The sequence below is a fragment of the Hoplias malabaricus genome, chromosome 1, assembly GCF_029633855.1.
Source record: "Hoplias malabaricus isolate fHopMal1 chromosome 1, fHopMal1.hap1, whole genome shotgun sequence".
Lineage (NCBI taxonomy): Eukaryota > Metazoa > Chordata > Actinopteri > Characiformes > Erythrinidae > Hoplias > Hoplias malabaricus.
This window is the reverse complement of record NC_089800.1, coordinates 82122284-82145627: the sequence shown is the minus strand read 5'-3', so window position 1 is coordinate 82145627 and position 23344 is coordinate 82122284. Positions and strand designations below refer to the sequence as shown.

The following is a 23344-nucleotide window of genomic DNA, read 5'->3' as shown; positions in this document are numbered from 1 at the left end:
CATAGAAAAGAAGGAGAGAATAAGGGGAATGAATTATTCAACTGGTTTTAATTAGCCATGAGATTTTGTCAAACAAGGATTTGCCGCATTAATCAACTCTCCTTGTCTTGTGTTGCTGACCAGCCCTTTGCCCAGTATGCATCCTCCTAAACGATATATATAACATAAACCAGTGATTAGTTTAGTGCCCTGCTAATCAACCTGTATATTGCTGCCTCTTGGCTTATAGGAAAGAGGTTATTTCTTGGCATTATTAAAAGGCCTAAAGAGAATACTCTAAACATAATATCCTCTGAGGTCCAGACAAAGCCCAAGGTGCTGAAGGACTGAGTCTGCCAGCTGAATTCATAATGACACTCCTTACCATGCAAGGGGCATTCCTCAGAGGGTAGAGGAAGAGTGGACTCCGCACAACTACTGACCCCCGTTGACCTTTGGATTGACTTTCTATAGCCAAAACAGCCCCTGCCAGACAACACGACAGACGTACACAATACACATCAAAACAAGTCCAAAAGAAATGAACCCAGGCTAAGAATACATAGCAATAAAATAAATCAATAAACAAATAAATGAATAAATAAATAAAATCAGAGAGGATAAAGACAAGACTTTCCTATAAGTTAAACTCACTTCAATGTATGCTCAGAGAGTCAAAAATGATAAGAGTTAACAATATATATATTAATTAAAATACATAACCCTTTGACATCAGTTTAAACTCATGAACTGCAAGCTTTTTACACAGTAATTACTTACTTATTATGTAGACATTTTTATGAAATATTAAATTCTACAGTGATAAACTGTTCACCTGCTAAAATGATACCAAAGTGCAAGTTATGTTAAGAACTGCAGCTACATCCAGATGCTCAGGGTTTAAAGATGTCATAAAATTATGTAAACACAGAGGTATTTGGACACGTATTTGGTTTTTTATATCAAATGTGACAACCCTCTGGAGTTTGAGTCTTATAACTCAAGATATAAATATAAACTTCCCAAAAGCTTATTTCGAAATGTGATATGAGGTTAAAAAAAATTATATATATATATATATATATATATATATATATATATATATATATATATATATATATATATATACACACATATTTATGTTTTCTTTTGAGCTTTAAATGTTGTTAAAACTTTGAATGCTTTCAAACACAGCTCGAATGTCAGTTTAAGTTGCCTTTGAAGATCCTAGCACCGATCCACCAACATGGTGGTCACATAATATTTACTAAATACTTCATAATAATATCTGCATAATAAATCTTGAGATTAATAACAGAACAATACACCTGCAATTTGAGCTAGACTAGAGACAACAGTGACTGGTTGAGTGAGTTAATGCTGCATGTAAAAGTTTCTAGATAAATATCCTCCAATAAGCCACTTTTAATGGGAAAGATATCATCAGTTATTCATGTTGAAATGTATTTACTGACACCTCAAGCTATAAAGGCCTTTACAATGTTACAACACAATCCCCCACATCCTTGAAATGCCTCCTATTTATTAAACTGCTTCTAACTGAGAGAACTCTCTCAGGAGTCTGAAAGAACGTTGTTTTTTCAAGGCTGAGTCTGAGGTGTGGTTACCTGAGGAAGGACAGCTGTTCCTAAGTCCTTTAGGAAGGGAGGGGTGGACCACCTTGTAGGGACTTCTGCTCGACACCAGCTGCCAGCCACAATCACCGTCTTCAAAAGAACAGTAGCTGCCGTTGAGGAACTGACCTGCAGGGAGAAGAGAGCGCAGAGACGGAGAGACAGAAGAGAAGAGGACAAGATGTGAAGAAGGGCTTGAATACAGAGTAACCCAGGAGACAGGAGCAAACTGAAAGGAAGCAAGATTAAGGGAGAAAAAAAACAGGCTAACAATTTAATCCCAAGGCTCAAGAACTTGTGAGCTTTGATGAGAGACACAGAGAGACAGACAGACAGACAGACAGAGAGAGAGAGAGAGAGTCTTTGGCCAGTCTTACACTTCTGAAGCAGTAAAAGAGGCAGAGGGACCTCAGAGACGAGAGAGACAGTGTGCAAATGAACATTCACTTAAAGGAGTTGGTAAAGCAAAAAAGGAGGGAATGGGGAAAAGACCAAAAAGACAAGGGCCCTATTACCATAGGAGCAACTCATCCTTTCGAGCTTGTTTACTGTTGCACAGGCTGATGTGAGCTGCATTAAGATCCACAACATAACAGCATGTAGAGAATGTAAATCCTGTTGCACAAACTAGGCACAAATCTGAAGGGCACTTGCTGGGATTCACTCCCTGCTCATATTATCAGAGACCCTCAGCTCCGCCTTTATTGTCTGTAGAGTAGCCCATATGTTGATGCCCAGTTTGTGTGAGCCATCTTCTAGGGTCTTTCGTCTTTTGGTTTCTCTTGTCTGGACCACTCAGGGACAGATCCCCGAAACTAAACACCAGTCTGTGACACACTTGTACTAGCACCACACATATCACAATGAATACTACTCTGAGAATGGTCTACCACCAAACAGCATCTAGCCAACTGTGGCCTTTTGGTCAGAAACAATATAATAAATTGCATACAGTAAAAGGCATAGACTCTGATTCTTGTACACAGATATCAGGCAAAGATTTTGTATCTCTCCCCTCAAACACACTCCAACATTCAAAATAAGTCCTGAATTCCATGAATGGTTTTTATAGAAGAAAACAGCAAACTGTGCTGGAATATGACCCTCCAAGACTGAACTGTCAGTTCTACATTGAGTATAATGGCTGGCTCTTACACTGTAAAAAAAAAATTAGTTAAGTAATGAGTCATGACAGCACTTTTTGCCATTTATCTTAATTATCAACTAAAATGTCATGATTTCAACTGGATTGTATGAGTTTTCAGCCATTCAACTCAAGTTTTTAAAATACTCCAATGAAGAGGAAATTTGAAGGAGTGAAATGAACTTGAATCTGTGAATTATGGCTATGGCTGGGGCTTTGATAGGCTCAGGAAGAGCTCCCAGCATGCACTGCAGGCCCACCTTGTTCACTCTTTTGGGGTTTATTTTGGGGATTTATTTTCATTATTGTGTGCTGTGAGGGTGGGAGTAATATATATGATGCTTTTAGGTTGTTTATTGGTGTTTGGACCTAGTAGACCTTTCTTTGTAGCGAGAACTCTGTTTTGTCAGAGCCCTCACCCTTAGGGTGAAACACTGCAGCTTTGGTGAGGTTCTGGCTCAGTCTCTTTACAAGCTATGCTCAAATGCTGCCTGTCTGTTGTTCTAATTCTCTGATGTTCTTTTCAGAGAGTCGTAATAAAGAGAGTTAAATACAACTATGACACTGGAGGGTTTTTCTTGACATCAGTCATCACAATAATTAAGTTTTAAAAAAGTAAGGTCAATACATATTTTAACTCAAATGCCTACATTTGAAATGAGTCATGTGTACTTTCAGCATCTGTAGGTAAGTTGAAACAACAAGCAGTTTAAAGTCAAATCAACTTGTAGAAAATAATTCAAAGCCAAACTTGACTTAAAGTTATAAGTTGAAAAAAATAGTAATTCTAATTACATTTAACCTAAAATTTGAAGGCAGCTTTTTGAAATGTTTTTGAGTTGAAGCTGGTGCCATTTTTTTTACAGTGTTAAGTAGCACCAGCACTTAACCTTCATTATCACTTTGAAAATGCCTTGGCTCACACACAGCTCAACTGACAGAAGTACATTTCTCAGAGTTTGAGGCTAAAATTGGAAATAAGAATAAAAACCTCATTTGGTTTCATTTTTTTCCCAGTATTTTTTAGTTTTTCATTTCTGCTTCTCTCAATCTGAGTTTAAGTAAATCGAAAATGACAGCCATTTTCATTTTCTTGCATCTTGTAATGAAAGTGCAAGGACTGTGCAAAGACAGGTGGAGACTCTACCTCTCTGCACATATATTGAATAATGTCTTCTTGCTCATTATGAGCTGACATTAGACAGGTGATCAAAAGGTGATTTTAATTTCTAATTACAAGAAAACTGTAAATTTCCTTCATGTTGTGCACTTTTCTGTCCTGTTTAAGCAGGACATGTTTGACCAGTCAATATTGTTTTCATGATCAAAACTCAGTAAACTATGTGTAATTAATTTCCCTGCATTCTCACACACCATAAACCACACATAGAAACCTTAGTGTCAATGACCTGACTGCATTTTCATGGCATGTTTTCTGTAGCCACCAAACGTTAACAGTGGTCTGTGTGTCTAATGTTGGCTCATGACAAGTAAGACAATGTCCAATTTTGGAATTTAGCCTCAGACAATTGAACATAAACATTTTTGCATTCTTTAAAATGATAAATATTGTTTTACCATTGTACCATGTTTCAATTTCACAGGTTCCTCTTTTCAATCTAGTGCTAATATCTACAACCAACAAATACTGCTGGAATACTGGAAATAAATATTTAAATAATATATTTATAACCCATTTATGCTGTCTTTGGTACAAGGCAGTAGAGAGTAACAGGACCAGACCTGAGAGTGTGACATCATCTGATGTAACTGACCTATACGGTATGTGAGTAACTGACTTATAAGTGTAGCAATGGAGTAATTCAATACTGCCTTTGTGAACTGACTGAGCTTGTTAACTCAGTATCTTCATGCTCAATGCATGCTTTATAAGAACTGTCTGGAAGACAATAAAAATCAAAGCATCTGGACTCTTGTTAAGGGCTTTAAACATCCAATAGAGGCCAGTAATGAAGTCACTAATCAATACCAATATATTCTATGAAGCTCCCAGGTGGACAAGAAGTAAAATCACTACCAATAAAGGTAAGGGGTGCTCTGTGAGTCAGTCTGGACTATATTACACTCTGAACTATATGTGGAATAGAATGGTATTTGTAGAAATGGCCCCAGAGGTGACAAATAAGGTGAGTAGGGATGAAAAATGAGTAGAATCAACTTGAATAAAAACAAGAGTGTTAACTTTTTACCAGCAGCGTATTAATACTGTGTCCTCAAATGCTCTAAGTTTGCAACTGGATCTCTTAGACTTTTTTTTTTCTTTTCGTCCTTTAATGCAGCTGATACGCCCAAATGGAAGTTGATTACTTCTGGTGCACATCATTGATCTGAGAGGCGGGATTGGAGAGCATCTAATCATCCTCTGAGGCGAGACGAGGCAGCAACGAGCCAGCTGCCATTAACCAGGAGAGTGTAAACACATCGACCGGCTCAGCACCATCCTTCAGCAAGGAGCAGGACTGGAGAAGAGCTCCTGAGAATAACACAAGCAAGTGCTGGAGGAGGGGATCACCCTCTGTGATCTGACTATAGGGTTTGGTCTGGTTTTCCTGCTGTACGCTGTTCTTTTCAGAAGTCTTACAGGAATACCTTTGGTTGGGTTTAAAGTTGGTGATTATGAATAAGTCTGAAAGTAGGAGGAGAGGAGAAACCTAAGCGCCAGTACCTACATAAGAGTTGCAAAAGTCATATGCAAGCACTGAATAAAGCATTAATAACAAGATAAGTGGACAGCTATGGATAGCTGATCCGAGCACACAAAGAATAACAGTTGAAGTCATGCGACTTTAGTTTAAGGCACTGATAGAAAGCACAAGGTACTAACATATAAATAGATTGACTGCAACACAAAAACAACAGTTTAACAGATCATTTTATTATCATTGATGTTATTGTGTATATGTTATTAATACATATATTAGACATCATTCCAATTATTGTTAATTTGCACTGTTCTATTTTGAACCATGTCTGCTATTTACACTTCTGCTTGATGTTAAATGAATTTCATTGCTTTGTGCACGTACTGAGCAGCTATTATTATTGTTAAAGCGTTGTCTGTATCTTGCCTGCAAGCTTGGAGATACATTTCCACATAGCTGCATCTACTGCATACAAAAGAGAGGTCCAGGAACCCTAATAGGCGAGGGTGCAGTTTCTGGCATAGCTAATAAGTGAGCTCTCTGAAACCCAGGCTTGTGAACAGGATCTGCAGACACTGTGATTGCACCTGCCTGCTCTGGATCTTAAAGTGCATGCTAACAAATCCCGTGATGGACAGGTTTGACAGAAAGATGCCCTTGGAATGAATAGAAGCAGTTGCTCCCACATGATCTATGCAAAACATGTCTATGACAGAGATGGCATGAGGTAGAGGAAGTGAGGCAAGTTCATAAAGAAACATGAACAAAATACTTGATTTAGGTTCACCTTCACTAACTATTCCTTGACCAGGCATCTAAGCATCATAAAACCATGGTTTCCATGGAAACCTGCTGGAACATGGATCTGGTTTGTGTAAACTTTCACAACCGTACTTTGTCATGATTGGAATAGCAATTCATTAGTTACATTTATACCCAGACAATTCACTAGAACAATTTGGAACAAATGTCACACCATTAACCCATCCATCTTGAAAAGTCTAATCTTGGCCTGTGTACAAATGAAACATAAAAATCCAATTCAAACACAAGAAGCAGGGTTGAACAGTGCGCCCATGCTTGGTATGCTTTAAGGAATAGTTTGGTAGATGGAATTTTATACTTAATCCAAAATGTAATCAAGCAGTCAAGACATATTCATAGTATAATTAGATTTTCATTTTTTCTGCACTGCCTTTGTGAGACTAATGAAGGTATGTAAACATAGGCTGTGAACAAAATGGCTCCCTCTTCACATATTCGTATTGTGCTCTATAGTGAGGCACTATTTATTTATAAGTAGGGCTGGAAACACAAGTGAACTCGGACACTTCCACTGTCTGTTGCTTAGTCACAAAAAACTCACTATAGGTGGTGTGCTCTGAAGTTTACTAAAAATTACCAGGGCATTGTGGGAGATTTTTGTTCCCTCAAAATCACGCTCGAATTCAATGCTCACAGGGCACGTACTTGAGGCGTCATTAGACCCATTTACTGTGTCACGTGGCCCAGAAAAATGTTGCTGTACCCCAATTAAATCACTGCAATAAAAAGTCAATTTTATTCAGAATTGTTAAGCAGAGCTACAGGGCATGTCATGCAAATTCACTGCAGAAACGATTCATTCATTCATTGTCTGTAACCGCTTATCCAGTTCAGGGTCGTGGTGGGTCCAGCACCTACTTGGAATCACTGGGTGCAAGGCAGGAACACACCCTGGAGGGGGCGCCAGTCCTGCAGGAACTACATCTCCCATAATGCACCAGCATCCTTCCTAAAGCTTGAGCAAGTCTTTCAAACAAAGCCAGTTTACTTTTTATTTTTGTAGCTTAGTGTTAATTTGCTCTTCATTTCTCATCCAGGGCAAAGTAACACCTAAATCAATTAATCTATTTAGTGCTTAACAGGTTTTTTACTACATATATTTGTGTCCATGTGGAGGCAGAAGGGTACAGCTGTGCCCCTCTTAGTGGTTGCCCTAATACTAGTGTTTAGAAATGCCCCTGCAATGTACTCACTAGCACTAAAAGGGATATAGGGAGCCATGTCATACATAGACAACATGTACTGTATTCTGCATGATTTCACAACACACAATTGCTTTATACAGTTTCTAACATTACATGCCACACTGTTATTTATAAATTGGATGAAAGTACAGCTCGCCCATAAGAGCTTTCTGACATCTGTTATAAGACAAACTAGCCAAATGTAGTTGATGGACAGCCTGTAGTGGGCAGCGTTAGGTTACTTCTCATCTCTGCAGCTTTGTGGAAATAGCCAGCCCTGGCACACACACTTTTCTACAAAGTTTGTCACTCAGTAAATGAAAATGCCTCTTAATACATATGTCTCAAATTGAGGCTTCATTGTTGCTACTGTCCTTAGCTGCTAAGTGTTTAGATTTATATATTCACACAGGATATGTACACACTCCAGTCCAGTCCAGAATGCTAAAGGACATCATCAGTAACACTGAACATTGAGTCTGAGAGCGAGCGAGCGAGCGAGAGAGAGATAGAGTGTTTGTAGGGGGAAGGTATATGTGGGTAGTGAAAATGGCCAGTGAATTATAGCAGCGTGGGTGACAGTCAGGGCTCTACCCTGCTGCAGAGTGTCTGCCTGAATAGCATCCTGGACTCCTTATTTAAAAGGACTACCGTGGGTGGCATCACTACAGAAAAGCTACCTTCTGGCCAACGCTCTCTGCCTCTTGCTGACCCCTGCCCCCCTGGCCCACTTGTGCTGTGTATTAATACTTACGGCATGCCAGGCCCTCGTCATCCCCCTGCGGGCAATCAGCACTGAAGTCACACAGCTGGCCCAGGCCAATATCCTGACCCCCTTTGCAGTGGTAGCGGCCCTCCAGGGTGACATTTCGAGAAGTCTCTGGTGAGAGAGAAGGTGAGGACACACATGTGCGCACACACACACACACACACACACACACACACACACACTTGTATCACTACATGGTTCACTAAAGTCATCTTGCCTCATAATATAATTATTTAACACATAGATAAAAAGTGCAACAGTTAACCGTTGTTTGCCAAATAGTGAGTGTCAGGAAATGTACTGAAAACATCAAGAATAAAGATTATGCTAAGATTTTATCTGAATTTAATCATTTCATATGTGAAGTTAAACTCCATTTCTGTTGGTAGTACTATTTGGCCCTTTCCCTCTGTGTGTTATAACTGATTATTAATGACATTAAAGGTGTTTACAATCTCACTGGTAACCATTTAAAACAGATTTTAAACCATTTGTAAACAGTAGCTTGAAGTGCCAAAAGGAGAAATATATCTTTGAAAAAAATAAATAAAATAAAATAAATTGCAAACCAATATCTCCAGCAACACATTAGTAGCCATTTCTGTAATAGCATGAAGATCATTATAAGAGGAAGTGGAAACTTCAGATGTCTGGTTCCCATCACTGTGAATGTCAAAGTCATTCTCTAGAAGGGTCACTACAATAATTCATTTCACATCTGCTCTAAATGAATTTGTTTGCATCTTAACCATTTCATTATTGAATTTGAACACATTATTGACTCTAATTTATTCTTATTAATTAGTAATTCACATAAAAACGGTAACACTTTAAATTACAGCCTGCTAATTACTGAGTAAGTACAGAGTAAGTAAAGGGTATGATGCTAGAAATGTGTGGTTATTACTGGATATCTTACAAACATTTTACAAATAAGGAAGCAGAGCAGAAGAATAACACCCATTACATCATTAGTCAGTTATGTACATATAATGCCTCAGTACTAACCACATATTTCTAGTATCATACCCTTTACTTACTCAGTACTTATTGTATCTTACAGCTTACTTAACAGGTACTTCCTCTGTATTTACCCAATAATTAGCGGGCTGTAATTTAAAGTTTTACCATAAAAACATTTAAGAAAATACAAGAAAGCCCATAGTCCATTTGTGTTTGGAGCTAAAAGAGGAGGTATGATATCATGACCAGAATCTAATGAGTTCCTGCCATGTTTGAGAGGAATAACTTATTATAATTGGAAGCGTGAAAAAAGGGTTGAGAGTGTGGACTTTAAGGAGCTGTTGGTACAGAGTGTGCATCAAATATGACTTCACTCTGTGCCTCTTTTGTGTAATTATCCCCATACATGTAAACTGTAATTAAATATACACCAAAATGACAATAAAAGCTTTACTGTAACAACATGACAGTATTAGACTTTGAGGAGTTAACAAACCTATTAATGGAAATGAGTAAAAATCGCAGGAAAATATTCTCACCTCCACCAGAACTTTCATCTGTGGTTAAGGTGAGAAAAAAGATCATGTAGCTCAGCATGGAGATGGAAAACAACGCTTCACAAGTGCTTTTAAGCCCAAAATGATGAGAAAACAAACAGTTACTGTGTGGAGACTTGCTTACCGCGCCTCCTGCAGGCATCTGAGCCAAGAACATAAATCAGGTCCCATCGGTAAAAGCCTTTTTGTATATAAACACCCAGGGTTTCAGTAAATTTAGCACTATCCGCAGCTGAAACAGCATCGAGATGAGAGGTAAAACCATTTAAAGGCATTTTTATAGCCTGGGATGACAAAGTAGTAAAACAAAAACATTCGCAACTTAGAGAGACGACGAGGGGAAAAGACACAAAGTCCTTCACAGCTTTAAACAGCGTCTACCCGAGATTTATGCGGAGAAAAGGTGAAGGTAATAACACATCTCCACACTGACGCAAGGATAAAGGGGTTAATGAATCATTTCAGAGTGACAAGAAATTTTAACAATTCCTACGAATCCTGTATTAATTATGTGTGTAAAAGCATTAATGCATATGATATATGGCATACATAATATTGTGACATCACTTGAGGGGGGAAATAAGACACAGCCATTACTGCAACAGACAATCTTTGTTGAAGTGACTTTACAAGGGCACTAAGGGGAAAGGAGCAAGAGAACTAGCATTAATTTGGACTCGGTGTATGGCGAAACTGGCAGGGCCTTTCCCCTCAATTACCGTACCGTCCTGACGGTGGACACTGCTCTGCACATGTCAATCACAGTTCACTGAGTCCAACACATGAGCCCCCTAGAACACACATGTAACCCACAATATGGGTCCCTGATAAATATAAACACCAAAGCAATCCCTGATGGGAGGCCCCCACCCCCCACTCCCGTGAGCTCTCAGCCCCTCCCACCATGAATGGCCACCTCAAAACTTATAATCGCTGGTATAACTTCGGTTAAGTACCAAAAAATCATTATGTCCTATAGCGTATGTTCATAAGAACACTGTAGTTTATAAACGGTGTTTATAACATTCATATTGACATGCATACATTTTTAGCCTCTTTTCACCTTGTTTTTCAATAGTCAGAACCCTTATACAATCCACCACTCAACACACTTACAGGCATCTAATTAATACCTGTTCTCTGGAGGTTCCGCAGGGGTCCTGACCATTACAGAACAGGGTGAAAGGGGGCTAACAATGTTAACAGCTAGGCAGCAGTCTGGTTTTAGAACAACAGAAAGATAAAATGGACAATGAGTGTAGAAAAAGAGATGGCTTTAATGTAATGGCGGATATGTTTAATAAATAAATAAATAAATAAAATTGAGCCTGTTACAGGAGGAGATAATAACAGATATGAATCATTGTGTGGTGAAAAATAAAATCTGTTTTCTATCTTATTTTTTTTGCATACGGAACGTTGGTGTAACACCCCCGACAACAGGGAAGCAGTGCACAATGAGGCAGATAGGTAAAGCGAGGTGAGTGGATTCCTGCTCCGGTTCTGATAGCATCAGGGAGCGCGCTCAGATGGAGTCGGGCGTTTGCATATCTATGCAAATGGCAGACGCTCATCTCTCGCGCGGTAGAAATGGACCGCGCGCCAGGGGTTCATCATCCATCACTGATCCTGATAAAGAGAGCCAGAGCCCCCGAGGAGGAGGAAAACACAGGCCCACAGATCTCAATCGCTTCTACTTCTGTCCTTTAAAAAATCATCTGAAGAAACTGATAAGTTATTTTATCACGGACCACTGCTGCAGCGTAGTGAGGCCCTGATCTCACTGCCGACATGAAGGCTAATGTTCTCTCTCTCCCCCTCCCTCTCGTCATTTCATCCCTCTTTCATTGACTTTCTACCCCCATCTTGTTTTCATTTCTTAACTCCCTCTTTCACTGTCTTTCTTTCTTCTCACTCTTTCCTCATTCTTTATCTCTCTCTCTGTTTTTTTAATATTTAGTGGCTTTGGCACCCCTCTCTCTTTTTAGCCATTCTTTCTCTTTCTCTCTCTTTCTCTTTCTCTTTCTGATCTGAGACTCCTGTAATTCTCCAAGTACTTAGCCACTCAAACTAATTATGACTTGGTGTTTCCTTTGAGGGAAGAGTGAGCAGGGTGTAAGGACCATTAGAAGTGATTGGCAGGAAGAACACTTTTCAAAATGTGACTTCAGCATGATTCACATGTGTTTTGCTTCTGTCAAGAAGCACTTCATTCTGACTTTCTGCAGCTACACTCTCAAAATGGTGCCACTAAGAACCTTTTTAGTGTTTTTACTGAAGTAAAGCTTTTTTTGGGGGGAAAATATTCATGCCTCAAGTACATTTCCCAAGAGCCTTAACCTCTTTCCAAGTAGCCAAATAAATTGCCGTGTCCTCTGGTTTTAAAGGTCCCTGCTTGAACTCTGCTCAATTTTCTTCAATAGCTTTGATGAAAGGGAATGTGTATTTACAGAAATTTAACAATCAGATATTTTATCTTTGCAAAAAGATTTGGGAAAACCTTGTTTTGTCCATTGCTTGACAGATGTCAACTGTTCTGACAAGCACACAAGCATACATCCATTCATTCCTTGTCTGTAAGCACTTATTCAGGGTCCTGGTGGGTCCCGGTGGGTCCGGGGCCTACCCGGAATCATTGGGCACAAAGCAGGACCAGACATTGGAGGGGGTGCCAGTCCTTCACAGGGTGAAACACACTTTCACATTCACTCACACATTCACACCTACGGATACTTTTGAGTCTTCAATCCACCTACCAAGGTGTGTTTTTGGACTGTGGGAGGAAACCCGCGCGAACACAGGGAGAACACATCAAACTCCTCACAGACAGTCATCCGGAGCAGGAATCGAACCCACAACCTCCAGGTCCCTGGAGCTGTGCGACTGTGACACTACCTGCTGTACCACTGTGCCGCCCCAAACATACATTCATTTATTAATCTAGATAGTGGACAATTTCACACAGGTTTATTTGGCTTTGGGAGAAAACTGGAGCATGAAAGGGAAACCCACACAGACACAGGGTGAACAGTCAAATTCCTTACAGACGGTGAACTGAGGCAAGGACCGAGCCCAGGAAACCCGTTATATAGAGCTGTGTGCCGCCCTAATATGCATTCAGCTGTCGTATATTCTGTCTTTGGGGAGGTGTGAATTATAATCACAGCAGGGGATTCTCAACCCTAAACACACACTTTTTACTTCTTATTTCCCTCTTGCAGCTCAAGTCAGGTTTCACACAGAGTCGACACTGTCCTAGTTCATCTGGTAACAAGAACTTATAAGAATTATAACATTGATTATATCATTGCTGTCCAAATAAAGCACGTATCTCCAAAACAGTAGTTTTACAGGATAAGAGGAAAAAACCCTTCTTAACTCTCTCTTGATGTCAATAAAAAAAATCAAAGCAAACATCTAAGTAATTTGGAAGCATTTCTATTGGTCCATTCATCATGACATTGTCACAAAATGTGAAGAATAGCTGTTGTGTTCAAACGATGTAGTAAACAAAAGATCTGTAAAAAAGGAAAATGGACAGTTTTTCATTGGACAGCGATAATATGTTTTAAAATATATATAGAGAGAGTTGATGGATAGTCCATTTAGATTTACATTTATAGCATTTAGCAGATGCTCTTATCCAGAGAAACTCACAAATGTAGTCCATGGGGGTTTAAAAACTGGACAGAGATTTTTTCATTCATTCATTATCTGTAAGCACTTATCCAGTTCAGGGTCGCGGTGGGTCCAGAGCCTACCTGGAATCATTGGGCGCAAGGCAGGAATACACCCTGGAGGGGGCGCCAGTCCTTCACAGGGCAACACAGACACACACACATTCACTCACACCTACGGACACTTTTGAGTCACCAATCCACCTGCAACGTGTGTTTTTGGACTGTGGGAGGAAACCGGAGCACCCGGAGGAAACCCACGCGGACACGGGGAGAACACACCAACTCCTCACAGACAGTCACCCGGAGCGAGAATCGAACCCACAAACTCCAGGTCCCTGCTGTGTGACTGCGACACTACCTGCTGCGCCACCGCGGCGCCCCGGAGATTTTTTTTTTCTTGTTAATCAATATCTCTGAATGTTATAAACACAAGACTATATCAAACCAAAATATACACTAAATAATCCACTGAATTCTAAACTAACATCACTGTGCACCTCTCCATCCAAACATCAAGTACTCACTGTGCTCCGGGGACCGACTAAAACTGGGTGATGAAAAGTGAAGAGAACCATCTGAACTAACTCTAAGACAGCAATCAGCAATAATGTGTCTCGGCATTTAACTGATCAATGACACTGAAACACACACACAACAGCGAGAAGTAGTGGTTTAGGCGCCTTACTCAAGGTCACCTCAAGCGGTTAATGTCGAGGGAGGCAACAACACTGTTCCTTAACTCCTCTGCCCCCATTTTTCCTGCTGGTCAAGGAGATTGAACCGGCAAACCTTTCGGTCCAGGGTTCTCTAATTTTATGCCACGGCAGCTGTGATAATTTTACACACTTTCCTCCGGGTTACCTGCACATGCACTGAAGTATCATTCACAGCTCCTTCATCAAACAGACGACTGCGAACCTCTCCCATTCTCCTCCTCTCTCTTCAGAATTGGCCTTTTAGAGCACATTTACATGCAAGTGAGCAGGACCCATCGGCTCATGTAATCACCATGGTAATTAATGTCACTGCTCCAACGTTCAGCATGGTGGGCTTGGTGGGGAGTGGGGGAATAAAAAAAGAAGTCAGACGGCAAAATAATCTCAGACACAGTGGGATGAGGAAAGACATACGATTGATATCAAAGGTTATGTAAGTGTGTAAACTGTCGGGTGCTAGGTTGGAGCATGTGTGTGTGTGTGTAAAATAAGGGAACGATATCACGCTAGCTCCTGTCAGTAAAATAAATTAATAATAAATCTGGCTAGTGTTTGACTGACGGTCATAACATTGATTCAGAGACCTGGCAAACATACATTCCACTTTTCTCCGATAGAGAACACAAATGGAACAATCCATTGACAGAAAAGCCCATCAGTGGGAGCAATCTGGAACAGAGCTGAAGATTCTCCCACCAAAACCAAACACTTCTTCAAGAGTTACATCCACACCCAGGGAGTCTGGCTCTGTAACCGAGTGCCCCACTCCGACACTGGAGCTTCAATCCTGCTGGAGGTGTGTGTGGGATATACGGATACAGGCCGGCATAAATATTCCCATTTATCTCCAGCGTCAGTCCCAGACATCATTACAGAGCCAGGAAATGAAAAGTGACAGAGCTGAGTTGTGAAGTTTCACCTTCCCGGTTCCCCACACGGTGATGCATGTAGACAGAGGATGGTGCAAGTGAAGGGCACAGCTGCCTTCATCTCCAGGCACAAATGACCAAACGGCCATAAACAACGTCCCCCGGCTCTACGGTGTGAAGCCTGGGAAGCTCAGTGATTCCACCGCTGCTGTGTTATCCTTCTCCAGTAGGGGGAGTCAAACAGTCACTCTCAGTTCCACATCAACCTCTAAACAGGTCTGAGTGAGGCCCAAAAGAGACCAGCCGGCAAAACACAGCCACACATTCCAGTATTTCAAAGAAAAACCTAAAACACAGAGGCCTGGGGGGTGATTATTCAAACGGCTGTGAATCTCGATAAAGCTTTAAAAAATAACACATGTTCTTTGGCCTGTGATGTGGTGCCGGATGAGAAAGCTTTCCTCTGGAAGAGTCTTCGAGTAATTAAGGGAGTCAAAACATTGGTGGAAAAAATATATATAAATAAAATCATGAGGCCGCGTGGCAGGAATTCCACTTCATTTCCTTCAGTTGTTCGCAGTTATTCTGTGACAATATTTGAACATTGCACGCCCCCTGCGCACAGAGGCGGCTAACCCTCTTGAAATATTTGCCATCGCTTTCATTCAAACAAAGAGCTGCAGCGAAATTCTCTCCCAAACAAGGAGAATAATTAATGCTGAGATGAGACTTGAATGGCTTCTCTGACAAAGTAATGCAGGAAAGGTCAGAATAGAGAAAAGGAAAACAAACCTAGCTCGGTTATACGTTTCAAAACAGGGGTTTTCAATTATTCTTTTGTCCGCTGATTTATATCACGACCCAGGAAACACAAACTTTGAACATTTACTACATTTCAAACAAATGTCAGTATTTTCTCATTTAAAAACTACGAAACTATGATAACAAATGCATTGCCTCGGTGCAGTTTTAATGTAGTATGGTCCTTTTCTTGTATTTCGCTGATGTCTCGGTAGGTGGTTTTTATGGCTTTCTTGTAATAACTCTATGTAATAAAATAAACAAATACTCTGCAAAGTGCAAAACAGCAGCATTCAACGGTAGTGATTAAAACAACCACAATTGTCAACAAACATTTAACTGATTTAACATTTTCTTCAACTATTTTTTTTTTTTTGGAAAACAGATTGGCATTCAGGAAAACCAAGTGTCTCAGCTTGGAGGGTTGGCGCTTGTTTGTTGTTCTCTGATTGGCTGAATGACAAGACTTAAAAAAAATAGCTCGGTCTTAGACGGGAACCGGCTCTCATCGTTCACTTACAAGAGCCGGCTCTTTGAACCGGTTCGTTCGCGACCGACACATCACTACTACCCTCATCTCGAGCATCTATGCCGAAATGTAAATGTAAGTTCTCGGATGAATTAAAAAAGAAATTCCCATGTTTTGTGTAGTAAATAAAAGTGTAAAGGACCTAAAAGCACACATAGGTTCAGCTAAACATACAACGGCAGTGAGGGGCGGGAGCTCAATACCCCCCCCCCCCCCCCCCGGTCTGAAATCATTACAGACAGAGGCACAGCTACCTTAAGAGCACCACTAGAAGTATGGGAATGAAGATTTTTTTTTTTTTTTTTTTGATGTTGCATCAGGCACTTGAAGGCTCATCCTTTTTCAAGGAGGAAGATTTTAACTGCTGCTTTAACACCATTCCATGGATGACACTTGGAAACAAGGGATTTACCCTTGGTTAGAAGGAGTAACTACACATTCTACACATTCTGCAGCACAACATAAAGACTGGTGTACTTGTTCATATCCTGTGTATGTGCTTGGTAAAATCAAATTATTCAATGATCAGTTGTTCTCTTTTTTTAAGCTTGTAATTCATCCAAGGGTTGTGACCCAGGGTTTGAGAATCCCTGGTTAAGAACATTTCAGCATTGATGCATTGGTCTGTCAGTTGTGTGATGTGGGTGAAATCGAACAGAGCCCAGAGTGCAAGCCTTGAGCTTCATCAGCAACAACTCTCAGACTCTCCAGATTCTTACTGACTGATTCCATAGACCTGCTCCACATTCATCAATACCCCAATCATTACAAGCTCAACATCATACCAACATCATCAGCAGCAGAATATAGATCACACTGCCCTAGACAAGCCCTATAACAATTATTCCACTTTATGGCCAACCGTTTGTGGGTCACCTGCCTCTGAAATGAAGAGAGTTGGTCAGAGCAGTGTTGAGGTTCCTGGCCCAGCCTCTTCATTCAAATATAATTCATCTGAGCATTTTCCCAGGAGCTTCTCCAATAAACACAGCTTCATGAACAGACTTCATTCAGCTGCAGGAGCAAACAGGCCACTTCCAGCAGAGAAACACAGGAAACAAACATCTCCAGAATATGTGTGAGTTTACTGGGACATCATTCATTCAGTGGTTTATTCGTTCATTCACTCATCTATTTCTGCAACAGCAAACTGGAATCACTCAGCACAAGGAAGAAACACAACCCTAACAAGGCACTAGTCCAGCTCAGAGCATCACACACTCACCCATTCACTCACACCAGTGGGGAGTTTCACACACACTCATTCTTACACTAACACACTCACACCAGAGGGCAATTTAACACTCACCTATTCATTCACATCTGCAGGGTTCACACACTCACCCTTTCACTCACAATCTCTCATCAGCGATTATCAGTATCAGGCTGTATCACACACATACATACACACACACACACACACACACACAATCGCACATAAATACACACATATATACACCTTTGGGCAAATTCACACATTCACCCAGTCTCTCACAGCTGTGGGCAATTTCACACCCTCACCTATTCACTTACACACACACACACAAATACACAGCAGCAGGCAGCCACTTGCCTAGTCACTCACACAGCCTCTTGACATACCATTATTATTATTATAGTAAATACATATTATTACAAGGGGCAGCACAGTGGTGCAGCAGGTAGTGTCGCAGTCACACAGCTCCAGGGACCTGGAGGTTCTGGGTTCAAGTCCCACTCTGGGTGACTGTCTGTGAGGAGTGTGGTGTGTTCTCCCTGTGTCTGCGTGGGTTTCCTCCGGGTGCTCCGGTTTCCTCCCACAGTCCAAAAACACATGTTGGTAGGTGGATTGGCGACTCAAAAGTGTCCGTAGGTGTGAGTGAGTGTGTTAGTGAATGTGTGAGTGTACTTCACCCTGTGAAGGATTAGCACCCCCTCCAGGGTGTGTTCCTTACTTGTGCCCAATGATTCCGGGTAGGTTCCAGACCCACCACGACCCTGAACTGGATAAGCGCTTACAGACAATGAATGAATGAATGAATATTATTACCAGTATCCTGCTGAACCCACTCAGAAACAGGGAGAACACAGCAAACTTCTCACACACACTTAATCAAGACAAGGATTGAATCCAGGACCCTGAGATTCTGGAGCTGACTGACAGTGACACTACCTTCCGTGCCCCCCGGTACCGCCCTGGGAAGCCATGTCTATAAGATATGGAACACTGGTTATGGAACTATTTACACTGCAGATTGAAATTCCCAAACAGGCAAGTGCTTTCCTTTCCAGGCAAACATTAATCTAAGATCCCAACCTGAGGCTGCTTTGTCTGGAAACAATGCAGCTTACAATCATAGAATGCAAAAACTGTACCACAGAAAGCTGCATTTTAGTATAATGCAAATGTAGCATGGGTGCCTCTGGTCAAATGACATATACGTTACATTTATCTCACTAAACAGTGATGTGTTTGACTGTGAGGAATCTTCATCAATTAAATTCATTTTTATTATAAACACTGAAAAACAGATAGTTGTATGAATCGTAAAGACGTTGCTAATTGTAAAATGCTAACCAACCTTTGTTAAGCAGTCTGCAGCTCATGTAAAACATTCGGTCGTAGATTTGATTGTGGATTTGATGCCGGAAGCCTCCGGTGGCAGTGATGAGGCACATATCGAACAGATTGAACTGATAACTCATTCTCATACTTATTTTCCTTTCACGTCTGATTTTGTATTCATAGCATTTTCCTGCCCAGTCCTTTGCTCTCCTATCGGTTTGTTCATCCTTTCCTTCCTCCCTCTGACCTTTCCTGGACAACTGTCCCTCTTCCCTGTTCCCTGGTTTTCCTTTTGTGGGTTTAAAAGTGCAGTCAATCATTTTAAGCAAGATTGTTTTTATTTTATTTTATTTTTTTTTAAACTCATGACAGAAATAATAAATTGGCTTCATAGTCACTGAGTGAACTTTTTCTGCTCATTTATATAATGGGTCCTCCATATGGGGACGGCCATGTTTAATATAGCTTAAATACAGATCTGGCAATATATATGAAGAAGAATCACTGGGGATAATAAGATCATTAAAAGAAGGCTCACACACACATACACACACACACACAAACTGCATATAATTACCCTGTTTTAACCAAACAAAGTCGGCTTTCTACTTTGAGATCAATCAAGTGCTGCTTAACCCCAGTCAATGAATTTCTCGTGCCCTGTGGAATAGGCCTGGGCCCTCTGCAGTGTGTGTACATATAGGATACATGAAGGAGAGATGAGAAATATACAGTGGAGAGGGCTAAAGATGAATGCTCGTGGATTAAACTCCACACTCCCTGAGGACAATTGACCGAGTAGGGAGCATCCATTTAGGAATTCAATTAACTGTACCCAGCCATGCTTGATTGGCCAGAAAAAAGCCATGCCATCATCGCTCTTTGTCAGCCGACTCCACTGTGGCTCTGAGAGCGTTAGGAGCAATAGGGAAGAGACAGAGCTACACGGACACATGTATTAACCCTCCCCTACTTCAAATACCGCGCGACTTTATTCTGAGAGACAATTCATTTCACAAACAACGAGCGTTCGAAGCGAGGTGAGGCAAAACAATACACTGTGATGTAGCTCTCGAGAATGCAAGAGCTACTCATTCTCGTTCATACTCAATCCACTAAATTAGGGCTTAGAAATGAAATAAAGAAAAAAACTGGCTTGCTCTGAGCCATATTTTAAATATTCCATATTTTAAGTATGGAGGAGATCTCACATGAAAACCGTGAAAAATAATGTTTCATAGCAATGAGGAATATAATAAATATTTATAAGTAGGTTATTGAATTTCTTACAGCCCTAATGTTATCTTCAGTATTTTACCCTGACATGCTTTCAGTAAGACAGATTACTTCCCTAGAGCAGAGATATGTTTTCAGAAGGTCTGCTCACCTCCAAAGTTACATAGTCCAGTTTCTGCAGTGCTGAGGCTGGATTAGCAGTGACAGAGGCTCTGTTCTCCCTATTACGTTTCAGTGAAGCATCACAATGGTTTTTAAGGTGTAATTTAATTAAAACACTATCGTGTGGTTTTAAACACACCACATGAATGTACACTCTCAAAATATGGAGACACAAAGGGTCCTTTGAGAGATGACACACACTAAGACGGGTTTCCTAAAGAACCATGCTTATAAAATAAATCTTCACAAAACCTAAAGAACAGAAGAGATTCCTGGTTTAACATGCACCCAACAAAATATCATAACTGAATTCAAAACAACTTGAAACCCTACACTGTCAAACACCCTAAGCTAAAGTGTACTGACACAATGGGCATGGATCATTAACCTTTTGTATACTTCATTCTTCAAACTCATTTGCAGTTATATTATTTTTATTATTTTATAAATTACCTTTATCCCCAAGCTTTTGCTGAATGTTCTGCCCAGCTACTAAACATCACAATTTCCACATTTTCAGTGAATCTCTCCAAATCAGTCCCACCAGCATCTGCTTCCTTTGACACCCAAGGCCAGCCCAGCACTTATTTGTACAACTGCTGCTACTTCAATGCCATCAAATGTCGTAAAGCATCAGAAAATAATGAAAACAGATTCATAGCACACTTTTACCATCTTCTGGTGCAGTGAATGAATGTGTGGGAAATTGTGCCCCTTGTGGTGCAAATCCCAAAGGATTAAGTGTGTATGCACAATATTTTGGACCATGGAAGTAAGTAATGTCTTTTATTTCTTTATTTATTTATTTATTTATTTTATTTTATTTTATTTTTTCTTGTGAGGCTTTCTGTTGGCGGTGTTAGCTGTTGGCCAGAGTTAAAAGCTGTGAGAAAGTTCTCCATAAACCACACAGACAGAAATACTGAGTCTACATCCTCAGAGTTATCATCCAGAGGGATAAAAGTATAATTAGGATATATATATATATATATATATATATATACATATATATAGTGTGAGTGTGTGTTTTGCCCTTTGTAGGACTGGCGCCTCCTCCAGGGTGTGTTCTGTCACTGTTGGCTGTTTTTTTTTTTTAATCCAGAGCTTTTAACTAAAGCTGAAGAGCTTCTTCACCATAAGAGGTAGAAGCAACTTGTAGAAAATGTCTTGTTTGTGCCAGTGATTATCCAGTTTTTCTCCGGACTGCATTTTAAATATTATTCCTGAAAGCCTCGATCTCCACTGAAGCCGTGGCACGTGGTTTCTTCTGAATTAGTTTTTATTAAAGAAAAATATAAATTTGGAGATATTAATTCAGGATTTAAATCTGGGATATGAGAGGAGCGCTGAGCGAAGTGGATAAGAGTAGATAATTCAGCCCATAATTTTTCTCAGATGTGGACTGAGAAAGACACTGACATTGCCGATCTGGATGGTAAATAAAACATAGAGGAACTCCAGGATATTTAATCCCATCTGAATTGGAAAGTAACTTTTAATTAATAGTGAAAAGTGAACACAAATGCTGCTGCCACATTGAGTATTAGCAGTTAAAAATAACAACTGGAAAAGGCCAATCGTAAGTCTTCTACAGAATCCACTCTCCCATGAACAGTGAGTTACAAAGCAGTGGTGGTGTTTCAAAAAGCAAAAAAAAAAAAAAAAAATATATATATATATATATATATATATATATATATATATTATATAAAAATCACTATCATGAGAAAGCTTTGCATTATAACAATTTACTAAAGAGCTATTACTACAGTATATTTTTAACTGCCTGAAGGAGCTTCTGTGACAGCCACCGCAGTTTGTTCCTAGTGAGCTGGTTTAGAGCCTTGGTTTAAAATACATCTATAAAGATGTGACCTCATACCACAGCGAGAAACAGCTTCAGCTACTGTGATCAACACTCCATACAACTATAATCCTTAGTAATTCACTGTCAGAAGAATTACACCCTTTCACTGTTCTTTCGAGTGATTACAGCTTTTATCTTTTTTTCCCCTCTCCCTTATTCCTACGTCAAAGCTCGTAGGTTCTCTGAAGGAATTTGTACCACGGAAGCAGAGTGTAAGCCTTGTACAAAGTGCCTGGCAAGAAGACCACAGGCGTCACCAAAACGCAAAGAGTGCCTTTAAATCAAAGCGTATCTCCGAGCTGTAGGAGGGGATCTGTCTTCTCTGTGGATCTGCAGAGGTTCTGAAACTCTTTGATTCCACGGTGTCCTGGGCCTTGAAGATTCACTTTTACTTGGGAGCAGCAGACGGTCACACTGAAACACATTTCACTGGCAGAAAAGGACTATCACTCCAAACTATCACAGCAGACACGAACCTGTCTCCTACTCAGTGCCCTGGCCTTTGTACCATGGAGCTTGTTTGGACAATACACACAATAAAGCCTTTTCTCTGCAAACATGGCATTTCAAATTATTCTAAACTTATTAATGATTCTCTGAGGTTCGCTGAGGAACACTGTACACTTCCACTGGTTCAGAAATAAAGAGATACGCCCATGTAGTCTGTTCTTAATGATAAAACAGTTATGCTATCATGAGTGGCATGGTTTCATTGCCCACCTTGACACACTATCTGTGAGGAGCATCAGTGTGGGGTTCCTCAGGTTTGGACTTCCCCCTACATTCCATAAACACATGTTGGTAGATGGACTTACTGTTGTTCCTTCAATCCGTTATCCCCCACACCCAATTCCTGGATTGAACCAGAGACCTGCCAGGTGTCTCAAAAGTTGTGCAAATACTTTCTTATATGATATAATAAACTCAGGAACTTGAAATATGTAAGAGGAAAATAAAAAAAAAAAATAACAGGGAAAGAGGATTTTCAAGGAAAGAGATTTGCAGATCATGGAAAGCAAGAAATAGTGGCCAAAAATCAAGATACATTGTACAAAATGTTGAGATTATGCTTTTTCCTAGCAACTCCATGGCTCCACAGAGAAGGAAAGGATGTGCTGTACTCCTGCTCAGTAAGACTTTTCTTTTGAAGGTCGGCTTCAATTAAGTTTCACATCACTGTAAGTGTTTTTCTCACCTCCAGGAAAAGCTCCATTGTGTTGA

The 23344-nt window shown here is 40.3% G+C and overlaps 1 protein-coding gene across 2 annotated transcripts in view; it reads right to left on the bottom strand.

Moving 5' to 3' along the window:
- Nucleotides 1–23344, bottom strand: part of alk (ALK receptor tyrosine kinase) — a 453640-nt gene that overhangs the window by 75666 nt on the left and 354630 nt on the right. For both annotated transcript variants that reach the window (XM_066675096.1, XM_066675104.1), the window contains 3 exons: nt 8184–8309; nt 1608–1742; nt 365–465 (listed from right to left, as the gene is read on the bottom strand). In XM_066675096.1, the coding sequence (XP_066531193.1) occupies nt 365–465; nt 1608–1742; nt 8184–8309 (362 nt within the window). The remainder of the gene's footprint in view (nt 1–364; nt 466–1607; nt 1743–8183; nt 8310–23344) is intronic.